This window comes from Macrobrachium nipponense, chromosome 32 (assembly GCF_015104395.2).
Source record: "Macrobrachium nipponense isolate FS-2020 chromosome 32, ASM1510439v2, whole genome shotgun sequence".
In the NCBI taxonomy this organism is placed as follows: domain Eukaryota; kingdom Metazoa; phylum Arthropoda; class Malacostraca; order Decapoda; family Palaemonidae; genus Macrobrachium; species Macrobrachium nipponense.
Genome location: NC_061094.1, coordinates 42,131,132 through 42,153,660, shown reverse-complemented (window position 1 = coordinate 42,153,660; position 22,529 = coordinate 42,131,132). Strand labels below are relative to the sequence as shown.

Sequence of the window (22,529 nt, the reverse complement as noted above, 5' to 3'; positions counted from 1 at the left end):
TATGGAAAGCTTAGATTAACAGGGAGGGAAGCGAACGAGTGTCCCGTAATTGCTACACTAATAAATAAATAAATAAATAAATAAATAAATAAATAAATAAATAAATTGCAAGGTGTTAGATTTGTACCTCATAAAGACCAACGCATCATCTTTGTTGTGCTCCCAGTACAGCCGACTACCAAACACACGACATATGCTACGATTTAAACTTTAATCGATCCTCCATTAAATCGTGAATTGTGAACAACAAATTCTCATACGTGTATGAATTTAGAATAATTGATTTTAAAACGGTACTTTTCCAGCAAACACACGAAATGTACTCTGGAAATTAATGTGAGAATGATATTCAGTATGTATTATTTCAGCTTATATATATATATATATATATATATATATATATATATATATATATATATATATAGACAGAGAGAGAGAGAGAGAGATGAGAGAGAGAGAGAGAGAGAGAGAGAGAGAGAGAGAGAGAGAGAGAGAGAGAGGACGTCAAAAGTCTTCTGTCTCCGGTGATGCAAAACCTATCTTTTTTTCCAGTAACTTTGATAAGACAGCCATGTGATTAAATCCATAAAGTGACGGGAGCACTAGACAAGTGAAAAGAGCGAGAAAAACAATCAGGTCTACGATCCTCACTCAGTGTATACAGACTACGCTTTTTCCTTCGCCGTTCACCTCAGAATGTCCGTTTTAGCCTACTTACCCACGAACTGTGGAGTCTTAATGACATACTCCATAACCACCGATGGCTACTCTTAGTCTTTACTACGTCTTCGGCGGCTTCCTCTTCTTTTTCTCTTCTCTTGGACTTAACTATATTTACCTTTACAGCTGCTGCTGTTGCCTGTTGCTGGAAGGAGATCGCAGTAAGAACTTTCGTTAGACGATCTGTTAGTGGTAGACGCAAGGTCTATAGAGGTACGTAAAACACGATGTGACGTCTGTTCCTTTCATGGGAACATTTTCTTCGGTTCTGTAAGAAACGATAATCCTGTTAGCATATCAAGACAATGGCTACTATCCCTTCTTGAATAAGGTCTTGTGTTAATGGAAACACAGGTATTTTAGAGGCAAAGATACGTTTAAGAAAACCCTTTCTCCCTCCCAAATAGATTTATGAAATCTTGCCAATAATAATCACTTGTTTCAATTTCTATTAATACTGTTGTCTAGCTCTTGCATTGAAAGGGGCAAAGATGTGCAATAATGTTTTACTCTATTCAGTATCTTAAAAATGCTTTTAATGTCAGCGAAACTGCCCTACAATGAAAATTGCATTGTCACAAAAACACTTCATGAATTTATGATCCTTTAAAATGCAAAAAATCCATTCCCTTCTTGACTCAGTTGGCTTCTCCGGCCTCATTGTGACCAATTGCCATTTACACTAGGCTTGCATGTTTGCTGTAAATCTGCAAGCTTTGTAGGTTTATGTATAATCATATCATTCCCTTACCATTAGAACTTTCGAATTAATATTAGGAACACTGCAAAGTTAGCCCTTTCATCAAGAGTCAAAAGACAAGAAGGGAATCACAATATATCCTTATGAATTACAATCCATACCAATATTGTTTTAATTTTCATTCAAAGATGCATTATACTATACATTTGGGACTTATTATCATATTATTGATGCAAATGTTCTCACGTTCAAGATAGGTCGTAACAATACTTTAAACAATGTTGCATTATTTTTCTTACTTACACTTTTTCTATTTATGTGGATACTGCTTTTGTTTGTTTCCTGATTTACGTTTATCCATTTTTCATGTTTATTTCTGTTTTCCAAATTTCCCATTTGATTACTGGATTATACATGGAAGCTTGCATTGCAAGTTAATGGTCTTTTGAGTTTATTGTATCAACGACGTTTTTTGCTCAGAATACAACAACTTTCACTCATAATACTAACAGTTTTTTTTTTACAATGGATACTAGTATACATACCTCCTAAGATTTATTTACGAGATAGCTTTGGTGTAATTAACAATAGGGCAACAGTTTATCAAGTGTCTTACTTTGATGTTGAATTGTTAAAAGTTCAAGCTTTAGTAAACAAGGTGTTTATTTAGCTCATCCACAGCAATGAAGGTTATATATATATATATATATATATATATATATATATATATATATATATATATATATATATATATATGACGGTAGTGAACAAAAAAATAATTATCTTTGGTAGGTTTGTTTATTTATATATATATATATACTATATATATATATATATATATATATAATATATCTTATATATATATATGACGGTAGTGAACCAGAAAATCCTTATCTTTGGTAGGTTTGATATATATATATATATATATATATATATATATATATATATATATATATATATATATCTCAAACCTACCAGAGAAAATGATTTCCTTGTTCACTACCGTTATTAAAAAGAAATGTTGACAAGTCATTGATATTACATTTCTGCTGAGTACCTATTATTCTCCTTGTCCTCCATCTCAGGATCTGTAGTAAAATCGTATTATTTCATTCGTTTAGCTTTTAAATCCTATAAAAATAGTTCCAAATAAAGGATATATCACACGATATCCGAGTCTCTTAGTCTCTCAGAACAATTGTTGTCGCTTGAGTACTAGATATAACAAGAAAAATCTGTTCGTATGTTCGAATATATGATCACGTCAGTGGAAATTTATTAACCAAATCTTAATAAACTTATTAGACAAATTTATGTATAGTTATAAGATTTTACTCATTTCAAAAGTTTTAGGAGCTATTTAGAGTAATTTTGTTCAAGGAAAACAAGACATAATGCGTACGGGATACTACGAATCAATAGATTCGGACAAAATGACGTTTCAGTAGTCGACGTAAACAAAAATAAAGCTAGCAAACAAAACGATCTTACAGCCTTTCTATCATACCGTTGGTAAAACGTTGCGTATAGTTACACTTTAACGAGTATTTTATTCTATGATATACCTAATGTGTCACTTTAGGTAATATAAGAATGATTTTTACATTATTGTCTCATAAGTAACTTTATTTTTTTGGTAATAATCGGCCTTGGAAATGAATGGAACCTAACTGTTCGCTGAGAGTCCAAGAGTAGCATAGGAGGTGTGAGCCGCTGAACTTCTGAACTTCAGTTGAACAGTCAGACATCACAAATATCTCTTGTTTGCTACGTGAAAGTTGATGTTGTAGAAAGGTAAGCCTTTGACTGTTAACTAGAAATGTCTACATAGGAATGTTGCCTACCACGAAGTGAAACTTTATATTCTAGTCCAGGCCTAATGATGGCTTAACAAAGTACTACCCATAGGTAGTACTTAGGTGGTGGTACCTAGGGTACTACCTACCTACCTTAGGTACCTACTAGGTACCTAGGTAGTACCTAGCTGCAGATTTGCTACTACTTAGGTAGTATATACTAGCTGGCCAGCCCAGTCTAGGATTGAGTTCCTAGGTTACCGTAGCCAACTGAAGCATCAGACTTTGTGACTTATCCAAGCTAGGTACCTAATGCCTACCTACTAGGTACCTTTTGGTAATTCACCAAAACTACCTGATCCCTAGCCAAACAGTAGGTAGTAGGTACTAGGCTAGGTATAGGGTAAACAACCGACTGGACTGGCCAACTCACTGACTACCATGTTTTTGGCCACCCTCCGAAAAAGTACTTTAACACGTCCTGACACCGGGGATAGTCATCAGTCATGAGTTGTTGGTGGTGATAGCAGGAGCTCAAGACCTCTACTCTCCTTTCAAAGTAAGTATTTTCTCCAAACCCCCATGACGCTTTCAAAATTTTTACTTACAATTAAAAAGGTTTAGAAGATTGACGCCATCTCGATGTTTGCCGAGTCGCTTGTGTCAACAAACTTCCCATTTCCTGTGCTAAATCTGCACACCACTTGTACCCATAGATGCTGGGGCACTTTCATCACAACAATCGTAAACACGACTTCCAACCACTACTTATCCAAGGGAACTATGGCATTCTTTGCGCTCTTCAATTGTTTATCAGTGTTGTCAATTGGTATGTGTTTACCCTCCAAACTGGGTACCTATAAGACTTACACAAAACAGGGAAAATAAGTGAAATTAGCACATCTATTTGTAGTATATCTACATATTACAGCAATTTTATCATTACTGCATTACTGTGACAACTAGAATTCATGGAAACAATTTGTAAATGCATTGGCGTATGTGTGAAGCTCCACTTGATTGGCAACGATGAGTAATTTTTTCGTTGCGTCGTTTGCTTGTAAGTACTTCTGAAATATTTGTAATCTTTTGAGGTTAATTTGGTTGCAAAAAAGGGATAATAGACATGAATTAAATAAACATTTTGAAGTAACAAAATAAAGTTAAACTAAATAATGAGTAAAGTGAAAAATTAAGGGAATAAAGCTTTGCACCTCATATACTGTGTACTCGTGTGCTGCCCGTAACTGTGTTTGTGGAGTGAGCGCCTAGGAACCAGGAACAGCAACCTAGTTCAAGTGCAATTTGGAGTGAATTAAGACCAAAATGTGTATAATAGCAATCAATTAAGCAAAGAGGAGTTTCAGTTGTGATGGCAGTAAGAATAAAACCACCAATTATAGGGTGAGAGTGAATTCAGTTTAAACCATTACCCTGGGAATAAAAAGTTTTATACTTTCACTAAAATAGGCAACAAAATGTTGTTTTAGTGTGCTGATTACAACTGCAATCTTGAGTAAGATCAATAAATGTTACATATATATGCTAACATTGTTCAAATGAGTGCTGGGAAGGCTGGGAAAGTTGGTGGATTGTCTGTGGTTAGAACGGCCAGTCACACGACTGCCGCTATATTGGATTTCAAAACTGCCTTGAAAACATATTTTACGAAGAGCTCACATGCTTCTTTTAGTTCGTATGGGGCTTTCATATATATCACATTATGTTGACGAAACTTCAATCTTTTGAATGGTATGCTGAAAGATGTAATTGTATTATTGTTTCACCAATTAAATATCAAGTGAATAAGGCCGAGCCATGCGATGACGATGGATCGTCTGCGGTTGTTTACACTAGTACTTACATGAATGATATTACAACTGGGAAACTTTTGTTGGTAATAGGGTAAACAATGGCATTGAGTCCACCTGACTCACGAAGAAGACCCTTTTCCACTCTATATTTAATTAGTGAAACAACAATTCAATTATATCTTTAAGCATACCATTCATAAGATTGAAGTTTCGTTAACATAATGTGATATATGAAAGCATCATTAGGGGAAACAACCGAGTGGACTAAGGGGAAACACCACAGTGGATCCATCGTCATCGCGTGGATCAGCCTTATTCACTCGATATTTAATTGGTGAAATAAGAATACATTTACATCTTTAAGCATACCATTCAAAAGATTAAAGTTTCGTCAACATAATGGGATATATGAAAGCGCCACACAAACTAAAATAGGCATGTGAGGTCTTCGTAAAATATGTTTTCAAGGCAGTTTTGAAATCCAATATGGCGTCCATCGACTGAGGTGGTGTTCGTAACCGCAAATGATCCAATATCTTTCCCAGCCTTCTCAGCTCTTATTTGAGCAATAGTGTATATATGTAACATTTATTGATCTTACTCAAGATTGTAGTTGTAATCAGCACCATAAAACAGCATTTTGTTGCCTATATTAGTGAAAGTATGAAACTAATTATTCCCGAGGTCATGGTTTGGACTGAAATTCATTTTTACCTTATAATCGATGGTTTAATCCTTACTGCCATCACAACTGAAACTCCACAGTGCTTATTTGATTGTAGTTATACATGTTTTGGTCTTAATTAACTCCAAATTGCACTTGAACTAGGTTGCTCTTCCTGGTTCTTAAGTGCTCACTCCACAAACACAGTTACGGGCAGCACACAAGTACACAGTTTATGAGGTGCAAAGCTTTATTCCCTTACTTGTTTACTTTACTCCTTATTTAGTTCAACTTTATATTGTTACTTCAAAATGTTTAGTTAATTCATGTCTAGTAGGTATCCCTTTTTTTTGCAACCAAATTACCCCCGAAAAATTACAGATATTTCTAAAGCAGATATGAGCAGATGGCAAAATGACTCATTGTTGCCAATATAGTGGAGCTTCACACATACACCAATGCATTTACAAACTGTTTCCAGGAATTTTAGTTGTCATGGTACTAATGCAGTAATGATAAAATTACTCTAATATGTATATATGCTACAAATAGATATGCTAATTTCACTTGTTTCCCCTGTTTTGTGTAAGTCTTATACCCAGTTTGAGGGTAAACACATACTAATTGGCAACACTGATAAACGATTGAAGAGCGCGAACAACGCTGTAGGTACTGTTCACAGCAAAACTGTTATTTGAGTCGGGAATCTATTTACAAATTTTTCAACAACAAAATTTTCAAATTAATAATCATGAATATGTACAAAATTTATGCAATTCATGACCTTATACTACTGTTTAACTATTTATTTAAATAATTACCTAGTGCACGCTTCTTCTTCTTCTTTACCAAAAAATCGTAGTTTCCTTGGATAAGTCGTGGTTGGAAGTCATTGTGTACGATTTTTGTGAAGAAAGTGCCCCAGCGTCTATAGGTACAAACGATGTGCGGATTTAGCACATGGAATGGGAAGTTTATTGACACAAATGACTCCGCAAACATTGAGATGGCATCAATCTTCTAAATATTCGGAGTTGTAAGTAAAGATTTCGAAAGCGTCAAGGAGGTATGTGTGCACTGCGTAGAGCCAGACTTTCATTAACTTATGTTTAATCTTAAAATGTGACCTTAATTTCTAACTTTGGAGAAAATACTTACTTCGAAAGGATAGTAGAGGTCTCGAGCTCTTGCTCTCACCACCAACAACTTGTGATTGGTGCCCATCTCTGGTGTCAGGACATGTTAAAGTACTTTTTTGGAGGGTGGATCTAAGCACGGTAGAAACTGGATCCGCAAGTCCAGTCGGTTGTTTCCCCCTAGCTGATCCAGTGGCCACCTGTTGATTCACCCTCCGAAAAAGTACTTTAATACGTCCTGACACTGTAGATGGGCACCAGTCACGAGTCAATGGTAGTGAGAGCAACACCTCGAGACATCTACTCTCCTTTTGAAGTAAGTATTTTCTCCAAAGTTAGAAATTAAGGTTATATTTTAAGATTAAACAGAGGTTAATGAAAGTCTAGCCATGCGCACTGCAAACATACCTCCATGATGCTTTCAAAATTTTTACTTAAAACACCAAAAATGTAGAAGATTAACGCCATCTTGATGTTTGCAGAGTCACTTGTGTCAATAAACTTTCCATTCCATGTGCTAAATCCGCACACCACTTGTACCCATAGACGTTGGGGCACTTTCTTCACAACAATTGTAAACGATGATTACACAAAACCGGGAAATAAGTGAAATTAGCATATCTATTTGTAGTATACGTGTATATACATATTAGAGTAATTTTATCATTATTGCATTACTATAACAACTAGAATTCATTGAAACAGTTTGTAAATGCATCGGGGTAGGTGTGTGTGAAGCTCCACTAAATTTGCAACGATGAAATTTTGCCATTCCTAGTATGCAAGCATTAAGGGTTACATTTATTTCTGGCTTACAATTATTAAAAATAGAAAAGTCAAAATAGTAATATAGACTTAAATCAATGAAAAGTGCTAGCAAAAGAAAAAAAATTTTTTTTTTGTCATAAACAGTTCGCCTATCCATCGTCTACTCAGCATTGATTTTCAGCAGCCAGATGCATGACAAGGCTGGAAATTTTTTCCTGCCATGACTTCGCTGTCAACAAACTCTCAACATAGTTCAAGTGCAATTTGGAGTGAATTAAGACCAAAATGTGTATAATTAATATCAAATAAGCACTGTGGAGTTTCAGTTGTGATGGCAGTAAGGATAAAACCACCGATTACAAGGTAAAAATGAACTTCAGTTCAAACCATGACACCAGGAATAAGAAATTTCATACTTTCACTAATATATGCAACAAAATGTTGTTTTATTGTGCTGATTACAACTGCAATCTTGAGTAATATTGATAAATGTTACATATATACGCTAATATTGTTCAAATGAGTGCTGGGAAGGATGGGAAGGACGTGGGATCCATGCTGGTTACGAAAGAGACTTGAGGCGGACGACGCCATATTGGATTTAAAAACTGCCCTGAAAACATATTTCACGAAGACCTCACATGCTTATTTTAGTTCGTATGGGGCTTTCATATATCACATTATGTTGACAAAACTTCAGTCTTTTTAATGGTGTGCATAAAGATGTAATTGTATTCTTGCTTCACCAATTAAATATCGAGTGAATAAGGCTGATCCACCTGAGTACGATGGATCCAAGGCGGTTGTTTCCCCTAGTACCAGTCTTGATACTGAGTTTTGTTTTTAGCTTTGTTCTTGTGTCTCCTTAGTGACATATAGCTAATATATGTGTAATAGGTAGTAGACTATATAAAAATAATACTAAAATCTACTGCAGATTTTTTGTTATCTACTGGGTAGCTATTTTGTTTATATCTTGATGTTTGAGTGAGGGAGGTTCCTAATTGGATTTTGGTAATTTTAAGCCTGCGGTAATACCAGTCTTGACGCTGAGTTTTGTTTTTTGCTTTGTTCTTGTGTCTCCTTAGTGACATATATCTAGCTATAACTATGTGTAATAGACATAGGTAGTATATTAATATGATACTAAAATCTACTGCAGATTTTTTGTTACTGGGTATTTTGTTTATACGTACTTTGATGTTTGAGTGAGTGAGGCTCCTAATTGGATTTTTTGTCCTAGCGCATTGTTGTTAAGGATGGCTAGCTTGTTTGGAATGCTTCTTGTTATTGTTATCGGGAAACATGAGCACTTAAAAAGTGCAGAAAGCTGATTTATTATTTTGTAGGTGTCACCAGTTAAGTGGGATTTTGGAATTCAGGTGTGACTTGAAAATATCAGTTTCAGTCTGCAGTCATGGTTCTGTTCATACAGATAGGTAACTCTTCTTCCTTGGATTATTCAGCTGTTTTACATTTTTTTCTGTGGGTTCTGAACTGTAAGATGTTGGAAACAAATTAGTGGTTTTAAAATGCTGTAACCCCTTAGCCTATATCCTACAATTATGGGAGACCACAGTGGGAAAGCTGGTTTTTTGGGTGGAGGAAAATACCAAAGTGAATAAAAGGATGTCTCCCAATATCACCATAATATTTCTGCAAATTATGATTATGATTAAGGTAAATTGTATATAGTACGTATTTGGTGACTGTAGTTATGTTAAGGTGCGTCTAGGGGGTAAAGCCCCCAGTCATTTAAGGACCCAGAGTCTTATGTTAAGTAAGGTTTGGCTGGGTTAGGTGGCAACCCATTAATTTCACTTTTAGAGTACCCTAAGTTAGGTGAAATGTGGGGAAGTCCAAGGCAGAAAAGCTTCCCTGGACAGGTAAGGACTTAACATCCTAGGTTAGGTTGCAACACAGTGATTTTATTTTAATTTATAGTGCTCTAGGTTAGATAAGATGTGATTCTTGCTACCACAATGTTTAATGAAAATATAAAATTCTTTAGCACTGAAGTATGTAAATACTATGTAAAAGTCAGTTTCTTCCATGATAAGAGTAACAGAACTGAAGCAGTACTCTGATAGTGGATGCATGCAACAAATTGAAGTCAAGATGGTTAGGCAATTAAAAGGAGAAGAACCCTTTGTCCTGCACACTACCGCTTGTATCCTTATCCATCATGCTCTTCCGATGCACTGGTAAATAGCATTTGTTAATACTGTTACAGCCAAATTATTTTATTAGGAGAATGTTACGCTCCAGTTTCCAGTTTCAATAAATAGTAAACTTTGTTTATTATTTATTGAAATAAGATTATGTGGGGTTTCTTATCACAAGTTGCTTTTATAATGTTCATGTTCCTCAAGAAACCCTTTTATACTTGCTGTGGTTAAAAATGCATAGGGCTGTAGGATAGGTAATTGACTAGCCTACCTCAGGTAAAAAAAGAAAAAAGAAATAAACAAGTGTCATGCAGTATAAATTACCGCTCCACTAGCTTTTAGGAAGATAATTAGTGCTCAGTTGATCCAATCTTACAGAGCATATAGCAGGATTATATAAAGGGTTTGTTAATTTACAGCATAGTGATTAGTTTGAATTTTGTTTTATCATATATTTTTTTTTATATCATGAACCTTTTGACAGACTTTTTAGGAATAAAAATGGAATTTTTAATTTGATGTTTGGATTTGGACAACTTCCATTAGCTGGTGTGTATGTGATTAGCATTTTAGTGATTCCTCGTAGGGCTCATGGGCTATCTGCAGGTCATTAAATTCTTGTAAGCTATGTTTAGTTTCATAGCGCTTATATTGATTATCAGAACTTGGTTGGCTTTCAGAATTGTTGTTTTCACATGCTTTCTTATATTTTTCAGGCTACAATGGAATCTTTAGGAATCAGACAAGAGTCACTTTTGTACAAATATGTTAGGATTACAGCAGTTGTCAGCCTTTACTGGTAAGTAAAACATGAGCATTTTGTAGCACATATGTGTTTGTGAGAGAGAGAGAGAGAGAGAGAGAGAGAGAGAGAGAGAGAGAGAGAGAGAGAGAGAGAGAGAGAGAGAGAGAGAGAGTATGACCAAATACTTTATGACAGTAATCAGTTATCTCCCGACACTCCAAAAAAAAGTGTTCCCCCCATTTCCATCTGTCAAGAGTTGGCATCCATGCCCCTGAGGTCAATATAAAGTACATGGAAGTGATTTTCTTATTATTGGTGTTAGTGTTAATTGACCATTGAGAATTGTTTTTGAAAAACTGTCCTCCATTTCTTTTGTATGATGATGAGAACTACTTCAGTACTAGAACTTCTTGTTGGACTATCCACAAAGTCTGAACTGTATTATTTGTAAAAAGATGCATATTCTCTAGAACAGAGGTGGCCAGACTTTTGAACTCCGAGATCTACTTTAAAGACTGAAACAATTTTACAATCGATCATACTACATAATCACATATTATTACGTGGGAAAACAAATTTCAAATAGCGCCATAGTATGATAAAACATGGAGACATAATTGCCTCACTATATATATATATATATATATATATATATATATATATATATATATATATATATATCATATATTAGATATATATAATATACATATATAATAGAATATTATATATATATATAATATATATAAATATATATATATATATATATTATATATATAGATATATAATATATATATAATATATATATATATAATTATATATATATATATATAGATATATATATATCATTTTTATATATGTTATATATAATATATATATATATATATATATTATAATATATTCTATATATTAATATATATATATAAATATATACTATATATATATATATATATATATATAGCTTATTTTTGTTTGTTTATATTGATTGTGGGTGACTGCGAATCGACCAAACAAATGGCCGCGATCGACTGTTTGGCCTCCTCTGCGCTAGAACATGTAAACACTACACAGTAGACCACACAAGATACAAGAGTTCACACTAATTTATGGGTCCTTGTGGCCATTGTGTGTGATTTGCTGCTATATCGTATAGTAAATATACAGTACTCTCATTACATAAAGAGTAATTTTATTACAGCAGGCCTGACGAGAATGCGTCAGAATTATGCCACTGTATACATTTTTAAAATACAGTGGATCTAGAAGTCCTTTAGAAATATATAAAAAATTATTTTTCAAAGAATTTTCTTGTGACAAGTAGTTTTCACATTGCAAGTTATATATTGGGTCCCTCATGTTGAGGCCAATAAGGAAATCAGTGATTATTTAGTGTCTAAAATGTAAACTGAATAAATGACAAGCAAATGCAACATTGAATCTGATGAAGTGAAGTAGATCAGCTGAAACATGCTGTTAGATTGTTGTTTTTTTTTCCATACCAGAAAGAGCATCAGCTTTATCTCTACAAATTGGTCACACTCATTTAACCCACTAACATTCAGTGAGTAGCCCACAACCCATCCCCTGTGTGTAGAGAAAAAAAAACAAGCACACTCTCTCTCTCTCTCTCTCTTCTCTCTCTCTCTCTCTCTCTCTCTCTCTCTCTCTCTCTCTCTCTCCTTCTTTTACTTTTGACTACTATAAAAGTTGCAATGACTGGACCTTTGTTTTGACTACTATAAAAGTTGCAATGACTGGAGCTTTGTTTTGAAGATACAGTAGTAAGAAAAATTCAGCTTACTTTAGAAGTAAATGAAGGTTTTATCATCATATTTAGTAACCTTTTTACTACAGTATAATTTTCAATTAAGTGAACTATTAAATAGTAATATTTTCCATTCCCAAGGGCTGTCTCCATATCGATGGTGTTTGTCAACAAGTATCTCCTTGGTGGCTCATCCGGTCACGATAAAGATGCGCCGCTCTTTGTCACTTGGTTTCAGTGTTTTGTAACTGCAGTTGCATGTATTTTACTCAGTCAAGCATCAAAAGTCTTCCCTAACTTAATAACGTTTCCTGAAGTTGGACATCTGGAGAAAAGTAAAGCCAGACAGGTAATATTTCATACGTTTTGTACGTACTGCATTTTATATGTAACTCAACCTCCAAGTCAGGTACTGTATTGCAGTTTGTAGGATTTGAATTTGGTGTAACTTTCCCTGGAGTGTGTATGGTTGTAGGAAGTTAATGATTAGCTTTATATAAACTTACATATAGTACAAAACTGTTTGTTAATTTGAATTTGAAGTCTGATACAATTGTTTTTATCAACATTAATTTTTTGTTATACAAAGAATTGCCAAATATGTAGTAGAATTAAAGTCGTCATTTGCTCTAGCTTAAACCCATCACTTTACAGTAGCCTAAATATGCCTCAGTTTGTTTCTTAACACATTTTAGATGACAGATTCACCTTTGGCATCTGTACATCTGTAGGTATAAGTTCCAAGATTCCCTCCCTTGTGGATCCTTGAAATCGCAGACAATTGGGAACACTAACTGTAATAGAGTACTGTATGCATGTTGATCATTTGGACAACCTATTCCTGCCCATATGAATCCCAGTACCTCTTACAATAACCATTATTGGTTATATTCTATATACTAATAAAGAATAAGAAATTATGGATACAGTATCTCTCATACAGTATATTAGATAAAGAATAGGTTGAAGCTGTATATGTGACCCAAGGTGAATTGCAGATCTATTCAAATTTGAGAAAATGGTTAGCGTATATGAGATAATAGTGAAAAGCAAGTGTTATTGAAAAGGAAGGACCTCACCATCCTGGAATTGAGAAGGAAGGACCTCAACATCCAAGAAAAATAATGCAGTCAGAACAGAAGTGAATGGCTCATTTGTATAGGGGGTGTTCTAAGCACTGATGAACCCACGAGTACAGGCAGTACCCGGGTTACAACGGGGGTTCCGTTGAGATGCTTTGTAAGCCGAAAATTGTCGTAAGCCAGAACATCGTCAAAAATCCTAAGAAAACCTTACTTTTAATGCTTTGGGTGCATTGAAAACTATGTAAACTGCATTCTTATTGCATTTTTCATAAAATTTTTTTTTTCAAATATTGATTATTTTGCATTTTTGGTGTCATATTTCTTCTGCCAGATGAGCGTTGTAGGAGAGTAACCCTGGAACATGCGTCGTAACCCTGGAAATAATTTCTGATGAATATAATTGAAAAGTGCCTTAACCTCGGAACATTGTAAGCCGAACCCGTCGTAACCTGGGGACTGCCTGTACTGTATATGTTTATGAAGAAGTTTGCATTGCAGAATGTTTATTGCTCAGATTGTATATTCATGAATCGCAAATTACAAATGTAAGAGTGATCACTGTCCTTTTTTTTAGGATCTATCCCTTAAGGAAATGGTGTGGTGTCAGAAATAATAGCTTGGAGAATGTATATTTGTTAGGGTTACTTCACTAGATAGTATTGAAGTACAATCTGTAATTTGATGCTATCTGCACTTTCATCATTACAGATTTTGTTACTGTTTCAACTTCTCCAATCTTATCCATTACAAACTGTTCTTTAGGCATCTTGAACATTCAGATTAGCATATTTCTATGTCTTACCAAATTTCAATAATTGCTTCACCTTCTTTGTTTCTGCAAAACTGTTTCCTCATGCTGCATGGTTTGAACCAATTGAGCCCATTGTGGCATATTATTGTTTTATTTTTTTATGAACTTTATACATTACTGATATAATTACTGTACTCTTTTTCGGCAGGTGTTACCCTTAACATTCATGTTTGTAGGCATGATCACCTTGAACAACCTTTGTTTGAAGTATGTGGGTGTGGCATTTTATTATGTAGGAAGATCGTTAACAACTATTTTCAACGTCATCTTCACATACATAATGTTGGGTAAGTTTCAAGTACTAGTACTGTATAATATTTTCATACATTCAACTTACCTGTCAGATATATACATAGCTATCGACTCCGTCGTCCCCGACAGAAATTCGAATTTCGCGGCACACGCTACAGGTAGGTCAGGTGATCTACCGGCCTGCCGCTGGGTGGCAGGACTAGGAACCATTCCCGTTTTCTAATCAGATTCTCTCTGTCGCTGGGAATGTAAACATATGTTTACCTTCCCTCCTGATTTGATTTTCGTGTTTCATCGCCATCGATCTTCTGGGCCAACTTTTACAGGGAAGTACTGGATCGGTGGTTCGGCATACGCTTTTAATAACTTATTAATAACTTTTAATGAATTAACTTCGAAGTTTTCAAAGAATAGAGGTTGTGTAACTACCGAAGTTTCGGTAGACAATTACATAGTTTGCAAGAAAGGGAAATATAAATATTTATTCATTGATAAAGTGTAATAAATGTTAGAATTTGATTGAGGAAAATAAGGTAACTTCCTATTTGAGGAAGTCAGAAAAACATAGAACTAGATATGCTTTCTTTAGAAGCTTTAATAGCCCTCGTTCTGACAAGCAGTTAGAATATTAACAGTACTAGTAGTGTTGTTTCCTCATCACCTTCTTACTTCACAGAAACTACAAATTCATTTGCAATTTGAAGATAAAGGAATGTAGCTCAAGATACGAGCTATTATAAGGTAAGAAGTGATTATAGTGTTCCCATTGCAATAGAGGGTGCGTCTGATCGGCTCTGTCTCGCTCCCAGGCCTAGACCTCTTCCAAGCTCCCTGGCCCGGAGGAGAAGGAAAGTCGAAAGCCGTACGGAGGTTATGGAGAACCCCCACCGATCAGGCGTCCCCTCGGCAGGTTCTGTAGGACGTCCCAGACTGCCAGGGATAGCCATTGGAAAGGCATCCTAATTCAATGTGTTCCCCTTATTATTATCGTCTTGACGAATAAGGAGAAGAAACCATTTCAACGGCGTAGATTAAATGAAGATGCAAGATAATCTCGTCTGGCTATCGGAACCTCAGAAGAGACGGAGAAAGGAAGACATCATTCGATAACAGTTGCGGTAGAGGCATTGCCCTATCCGGGTTCGTCCCCCCGTACAGTTGGACAGGGGGGGGCTCTATCCCATGGGGGTTTGAAATAGTTATTTCAATAAATTCCTCATCGGTACATGTATATGAAAATATATCTATTCTGAGAAGAACGAATTAGATATTAAAGAATATTTGTTGATCGAATGAATTATATGGATCTCGTTAGTGATTACACATATATATAACTTTTAAGCTTCTAGCTCCTTGGGCCATGAAGCTCCGGTAACGAGGCTCAATGCGCCTAAAGCGTCTGAAACAAGGCGCAAAGCGCCTGAAACGAGGCGCAAAGCACCTGAAGGGCCTGAATATAGGCGCAAAGCGCCTGAAGCACTATGAACCAGGATCTTCATCGGAAATGGAAGTCCTTCTCATCAGAAGAAAGGGAGGGCTATGTCGAAAATGGAAGTATTGTCGAATTCTAAGCAAGAACAAATGTACAAGAGATCGGAACCTTCCGCACACAGAACCTTCCGCACAAGCGGAACCTTCCAGAAGGCGGAAGATTCCAGATTCGAATAACCTTCCAGACGTACAGAACTTTCCAGGCGAGGATCGCCTTTCAGATGCTCGGAACTTTCCAACAAGAAAACTTTCCAAGGGCGATACGTCTGCTAGGATCCAGGAGTATTCTGATCACGATACCTCACCAGATCCATCCTATCCCGGTGGCGCCGAGGACCTCCCATGTGATTCGGAACGTGATACTCCTGGCAGGTGCCAGGAGTGTTCCGATCACGATACTCCTCCCAGGCGCCAGGAATATTCCGAGCACGATACTCCTACCAGGCGCCAGGAGTATTCCGATCACGATACTCCTCCTAGGAAAGCGATACTTCTGCCAGGCGCCAGCAGTATTCCTGCCAGGAGTATTCGACACGATACTCCTCCCAGGCGCCAGGAGTATTCGGAGCGCGATACTCCTGCCAGGCGCCAAGGAGTATTCCGAGGACGAGGAGTATTCCGATCGCGATACTTCCCTCCCAGGCGCCAGGAGTATTCGCGATGGACTCCTCGGAGGAGTATTCCCGATCGCGATACTCCTCCCAGGCGCCAGGAGTATTCTAGGCAAGATACTCCTGCTTAGCGCCAGGCACTTTCTCCTACAAGAAGAGCCTGACAACCGCCAAGAGTCCTCCAGGCGAAAGGTGAAAGACATTCGAGGCTTCTCCTGATAGGGACGGGAGTTGTCGCAACAGGCGGCCGTTGCCCTTGTCAGGATCGTCTTTAATGCAATAAAGGCAAGAGCAAGTTCGGCTTTTTCCAGGCAGGGACTCAAGATGTAGCACAGGCTGCCGTAGCCCTTGTCAGGTTAGAGTCGGTACTGCTGAAAGCCCTTCACCTTTCGAAAGGAAGCGCTCTCCTCCGGTTGCTCAATCTTGTCCCAACTTGAGGAATGGAAGATAGAGCAGAATTGTGAGAATTAGTTCAGTATTAGTAAGAGGATATTAAAATCATCCTCCTTCTAAAAAATAATGCAACCAACCATTTACAGAAAGAGGGGCAATCGTTTGGAAGTTGAACAAGATTCGTACGAGCTCTCATTCATTGATTAGAGGCTCTTCCAGATAAGAAAGGCGTAAAATACGGACTTATCTCCAAGATAATAAAAGCTGGAGAGATTCTCTTCGACCATCCTCGGTTGTCATTTGCGATCTTTTCTTTGACTAATACTCATTCGGGATTATTGACGAAATGAACGAAGAGAGTAATATTTCCATTCTTTCTCTGCATGTCGGAAAGGAAAGAGTGTCGTAGAAGGCTTGCTGTATACGACTACTGAATGACAAGTCATATACGCATACCATAGTTGCCTTTCTGGTTCGCTACGGAATTATCTATATCCTTACAGGATTTTCCTAGTAAGGACTTCGCTTAAAAGGTTTGTTACGACAATACCTACTCAGCTTCGGTATTTAACAAAGGTTGTTTGGCTTAAATTTGCATTATTGAGAGCTTTCTTAGACTCGAGAATAATTTTATTATATCCATTCATTGAAGGGAGTAACTGGCAACTCAGAATGAATGCAGCCAGGCAGTGAACGAGACGGCTGTAATTGTGAGCCAATCCAGTACCATCCGGTTCTCGGTCGTGAACGGTTGGTTACATCTCTCTCCTAAGGGATCGAATGCTTCACCGTATATTCCCCCTACAATCAGGGACTTAACCACGAATTGAGGGGATTTTTTTAGGCAAACATGAATAACATCGTATTCGTTTTGCTAAGGATATCTCTCTGCCTCGGCGAGGAAAGAATGTAGTAGGAAATTCACCTTAAGATAACGATACGGTTAAGCCTTATGCACACACCGTGGTTAATTACAGCGTTCCTACTATCCTTACAAGAGTTTCCTAGATGAATGCTGTTTACCACAATGTGACGGTATTATAAAGGATTTTAATTCGGCAGAGCTTGATTTAACATTTATTGGAAAGAGTTGTCAGACCCTGCGGAAAGTATTCACAGATCTCTTCGCAAGGCAGAAGATGAACGAGCTTCTTATAGATTGCTTCCTTTTCCTCGAAACAAGAGAGGTAGCAAGATACGCCATCTTTATTTAAATAGGGGAATAAACTTTAGTCTTTTTCCCCTAGTTATATATATTCTTAACAGATATTAAAAAAATAAATGGGCGTCAAAGGAAGAAGATGAATGCATCATTTTGGCAATAAAAAGGTTGGATTCACAGAGGTCACGTTCTTCTTTCAGCATGTGTCGGAAGGTTTTTCTAAGAGAGTAGAGATTTTATCGGAATCTATTATAAATATTGGACCTGAAAAACCTATCCACTCTGAGTCTGTCTGCGTGCAGACTGACCAGAAGTAAATATGAATGAGAGGATTTTTCAAGGGAAGCTTGATAATTCCTTTAAAATATGTTAAAGACATAGAATTGCTACAGATGTGCTAGATGGAAAGGGGAAACTGTCCTCTTCCGATACCTCTGTGAACCACATAATGGTTTTTTTCTTCCCTTTCAGAGGGAAGAATCACCTTGGATTTTATTTTTGCTATCAATGAACACAGTAAAAAGATATACTCTGTCTCGACAAAGAATATTAGAGATAGTAGAGAATTAAGATCTTCGGGATCTTATACAATACCTCTATACGATAAGAGTAAGAGATATTATACTTAGAATGGGATCCTAATTTGGGCCTCAGATTCCGTGTTCCGACAAGATGGAACTGCTCCTAATCAAATGTTTCTCTGGTCCTAAACGATCAAAAGGACAAGTGAAATTTAGGGCTTTAGAATCTGGAATCAATTCTATGAAGACTCGGCAATGGGTTCTGGCGCCAGCATAGTATGTTTGGCAAAAGAACTAAAGCTTTTTATTCCTGGATCAACACTTTCAGATAGAGGTTTCGTTGTCCGGGTAATGTATTGACATTGTCATCTACAGAAGAAGACAAGGTTTAAACGTTTACTGACAGTCTTTGGAACGCGATGAGGGCTCAAACTACTTCCCAAAAGGGTCAGAGAGATACATTCAAGAGCTAGAAATCAGGAGCCCTACCAATTTCAGCTCAGAATCTCTTTAAGCTTCCAGGCTCCTTCCTTCCTTCGGGCAAGGATAGGGAAGCTTCTGCAACGAGAAAACTCATCAAACATTTAGGAGGAGAACTCGTTAGCAACGGAAGTATTCAATAAGGATCCTCCTCGGAGGAAGACTTGTCTCTCGGACTTTTAGATTTCCTATCGTCTACTGGATGTAGCTGACTAAATTTTGATGAATGTGCAGGAGCAATTTAGCGTCTTTGGTAGGAGTACTTTCTAAAGAGCCTACTCGTAAAAAGGATGACAGGCTTCCGATTAAGAGATCCAAATACCGATCTCCTGTCGGGCGCGACGAACCCTACAGGGGAGTTGTCGTACAAGCGGCCATCTCTGGGGGGAGCGATGCGTTAGGCAGGCGAGACGTGGGAAAGGAAGTAACTCCTGCCAAGCGTCTGGCGCCAACTAGGAGCCAGGCGCAAAGAGCCTGACTTTACTGTAGATCGTTCTAGGCCCAGATCTTCATCCAAGCAACAAGAGCCAACTGGAGAAGAGAGAACTCCTGATAGGAGTATAGCGCCCGCTAAGCGCAATATACTTGCCATTCGAAAGGCGCATTCCATGAGCGATACTCCTACCAAGCCACAGGAGTATTCGGAACTAGATGCGCCTTCCATAGGTCAGGAGTATTTGGGAAGAGATACTCCTGCCAGGAGCCTTGAGTACTCTGACCTCGATACTCCTCCCAGGCGCCAGGAGTATCTAGACTTTTTACTCCTACCAGGCGCCAGGAGTATTCGAAGCGCGATGTGCCTACCAAGCGCCAGGAGTATTCTGAGCTTAATACTCCTAACAGGCGCCAGGAGTATTTGGAGCGAGATGCGCCTTCCAGACGGCAGGAGTATTCGAGAAGTGTTACGACTGTCAGGCGCCAGAGTATTCCAAACAGGATACTCCTCGCGCCAGCAGGCGCGAGGCGCAGCAGGCGCGAGGCGCCAGCCAGGCGCAAGCCAGACGTAGGCTTCATCCAGATGAGATCCAGTTCAAAGAAAGAAAGTCCTAGTCTTCTTTGAAACAATGGTGATCTCTAAAGCACTTCATAAGTGACTTGATGATACCTTCAAAACAGCTGAGAATTTAAAAGCTCATGAAGTGCAGGCTTTTCCAATTCTTGTTCTTTTCGTAACAATATGTCAGGAAGACATATTAGCTTTAACATATGAGAGATGCAAACTATGTGTTGACTGCTCATTACACGAAGGACTTCAAGTTAACCTACGAGAGATCCTTCTCTCTTGGTTTATAGTATCAGCGGATACGTTGCTGGGAGGATAAGGAGCCGACACTGATCCTTTAATAATGAGTTGAATTTATTTTAACTCAGTGATTTTTTTTTTGAGGTTTGAAAGGAGTTTGGGGGATAACTCTTTTTCAATTTTAGCGCGAACCCTCATGATAGGAACAGGTGATCGGGATCGGTGTTGCCCGGATGACTGTCTAGTTTACGTGTTTTCCACCAGGTGTGTTTCAAATGTTTTAGCTCTGGTCAGAATTCTCCTTCCCACCATGCGGCTAGGCGATTGTTGGTATTATGAATTTTGGCTGTTTTACACCTGTTTATGGTATTGTAATTTCCTTTTCCTAGGATATCTTCCACCGGAAGCAAACCAATAACATTAGGCTATGTAGGAATGTTTTTGGTGTAACCAGGATATTGAAATTGGAAGTTGATCAACATTCCTTTGTACTTGCAAGGGTACAGAGTGTGATCTTCGAACTACTAGATGTGAAGAATGTAGGGAATTATTCTGAGAAATTTATGCCTGAATATGTGAGATATAGGAAAGATGGAAAACTAATAGATTGTGAAAGAAATTAGTTAGGTCAGGACTTAAACCTATCAGGCTATCCCTACTCAGACTAGGCATTTTAGTAGGCTAGTATTGACTTCCTTTGTAGCTCCGCCTTCTGTTCCCCATTCGGTTCAGGAAAAGCGTAACGAGAAGTTAGAACATTAAACCTATTTTTAGTTCTAATACCTGTTGAACTGAGTTCGTGACAGAAACGTTCCGAATCCCTCCATAGTGTGCGCTCTTTTTCACATTCCCTGTTAGAAGTAAGGTATTGGTGCCTTCATCTGTACGTAGCCTGAGCCTAGGACTGCCCTGCGACAGGTGGTAGCGTCCGCTGCCAGGGAACTGGGTTGGTTCTCGGGACGATGGGATTCTGTGCCCTCCAATACCTACTTCGCCCTTTTCATGGTCTGAATCTCGTTTAAAGCATTTACCAAAGGACCGTTAAAGCGATTGCCTAGGACTGTGTTCGCATAAGGACCGTTTCGGTAAGCATTAATGCTCGCTCCTTAGGCGCATTCTGTCGTCTTCAACACCTAGTTTGAGGTGTTAGGATGCATAGGTTTAATAATATATAATATAGGTATAGATATTTTATTGAGATGGTAATGTATCTGTAGCGAGTTTTACACATTTAGATGTGTCGACTCGGTCGACTGTTTATATCTCTCATGTTTGGGTTATTCTAAATTCTCGTCTGCTAGCATATTCCTTTTTCTTCGTAATGCTTGTGTTCGTTCCTTGCTATCGGCAAATCTCTTACTACTGCCTCGTTTAATGTTTCTCTTTCAAGTCTACACTATCTGTAGCATCTAAAGTTCTTGCCAAGTTAGAGATTCTAGCTTCAGAGATTTCTAACTTAGTTTCATATAGGAATGCTTTCAAGTATGTATGTACGATCGCTTTCGGACAAGGTAGGAGAGTCATTGTAACTCCTCTCCCACCGCCTCCCACTTCTAGCGCCTCGTTCTCTTTCCCTCAGTCGACTCTTGCGGACTACGGACGTTGTTGACTTGTGGGAACGCAGTTGACTCGTGCGGACGGGGGGGGTTGGCCCAGTCCTGAGTCGCTTAAAACCATCTTCCTCTCATTGAGTCGTGGTGGATGCAATACAGCACTCAGCTGCTGTCACCTCTTATGAACAAGTGTCGCTTTTTGTTGTCAAGGGTTGCGGAGAAAGAGCAATCTTCTAAGATCACTTGTTTACCTCCTGTCGCAAGCTGTCTCCTCCCGTTGCCCGCTGATGGAAGAAGAGTTTGAATGGAGTTTAAGGAACTCGTTTGGGCTGGTCGGTGTTTGTTGCGACACTATGCCTTGCTGTATCCTCATTTTGTTGAGGAAAGAGACCACATAGAGAATATGTCTTAAATGTCCTAGGGTATTTCAGCGCCCTCTAAACATTGGAGAAGAGAACCAACGCTTTCTCCAATTAGAGAGCATTTCATAACTTTTCTCGTCCTCGGGTGCACAAATCTCCCTTTGGGTCTGCCTTGGCTTGTCGTCTTGTGTCTTTTAAAGTCACGGCGAGCCAAAGGCCGCTTCTTGCTGTAAAAACGCTAATTGGTCCTTTAACCGTCTTTAGTAGGAGGTTCGCTCTCTTTCTCTTTCCT

At 37.9% G+C, this 22,529-nt stretch overlaps 1 protein-coding gene across 3 annotated transcripts in view; it reads left to right on the top strand.

Moving 5' to 3' along the window:
- The first annotated feature begins 3,060 nt into the window (after positions 1-3,060).
- The window catches only part of LOC135207139 (GDP-fucose transporter 1-like), a 45,577-nt gene continuing 26,108 nt past the window's right edge, over positions 3,061-22,529 (top strand). The window contains exons 1-4 of one of the 3 annotated variants that reach the window (XM_064238729.1): positions 3,061-3,214; positions 10,483-10,565; positions 12,415-12,622; positions 14,318-14,456. In XM_064238729.1, the coding sequence (XP_064094799.1) occupies positions 10,489-10,565; positions 12,415-12,622; positions 14,318-14,456 (424 nt within the window). In that variant the 5' untranslated portion in view covers positions 3,061-3,214; positions 10,483-10,488. Of the gene's footprint in view, positions 3,215-3,754; positions 3,776-9,662; positions 9,803-10,482; positions 10,566-12,414; positions 12,623-14,317; positions 14,457-22,529 lie in introns of those variants that run through there. The other 2 variants (XM_064238731.1, XM_064238730.1) reach the window with 2 other exon arrangements.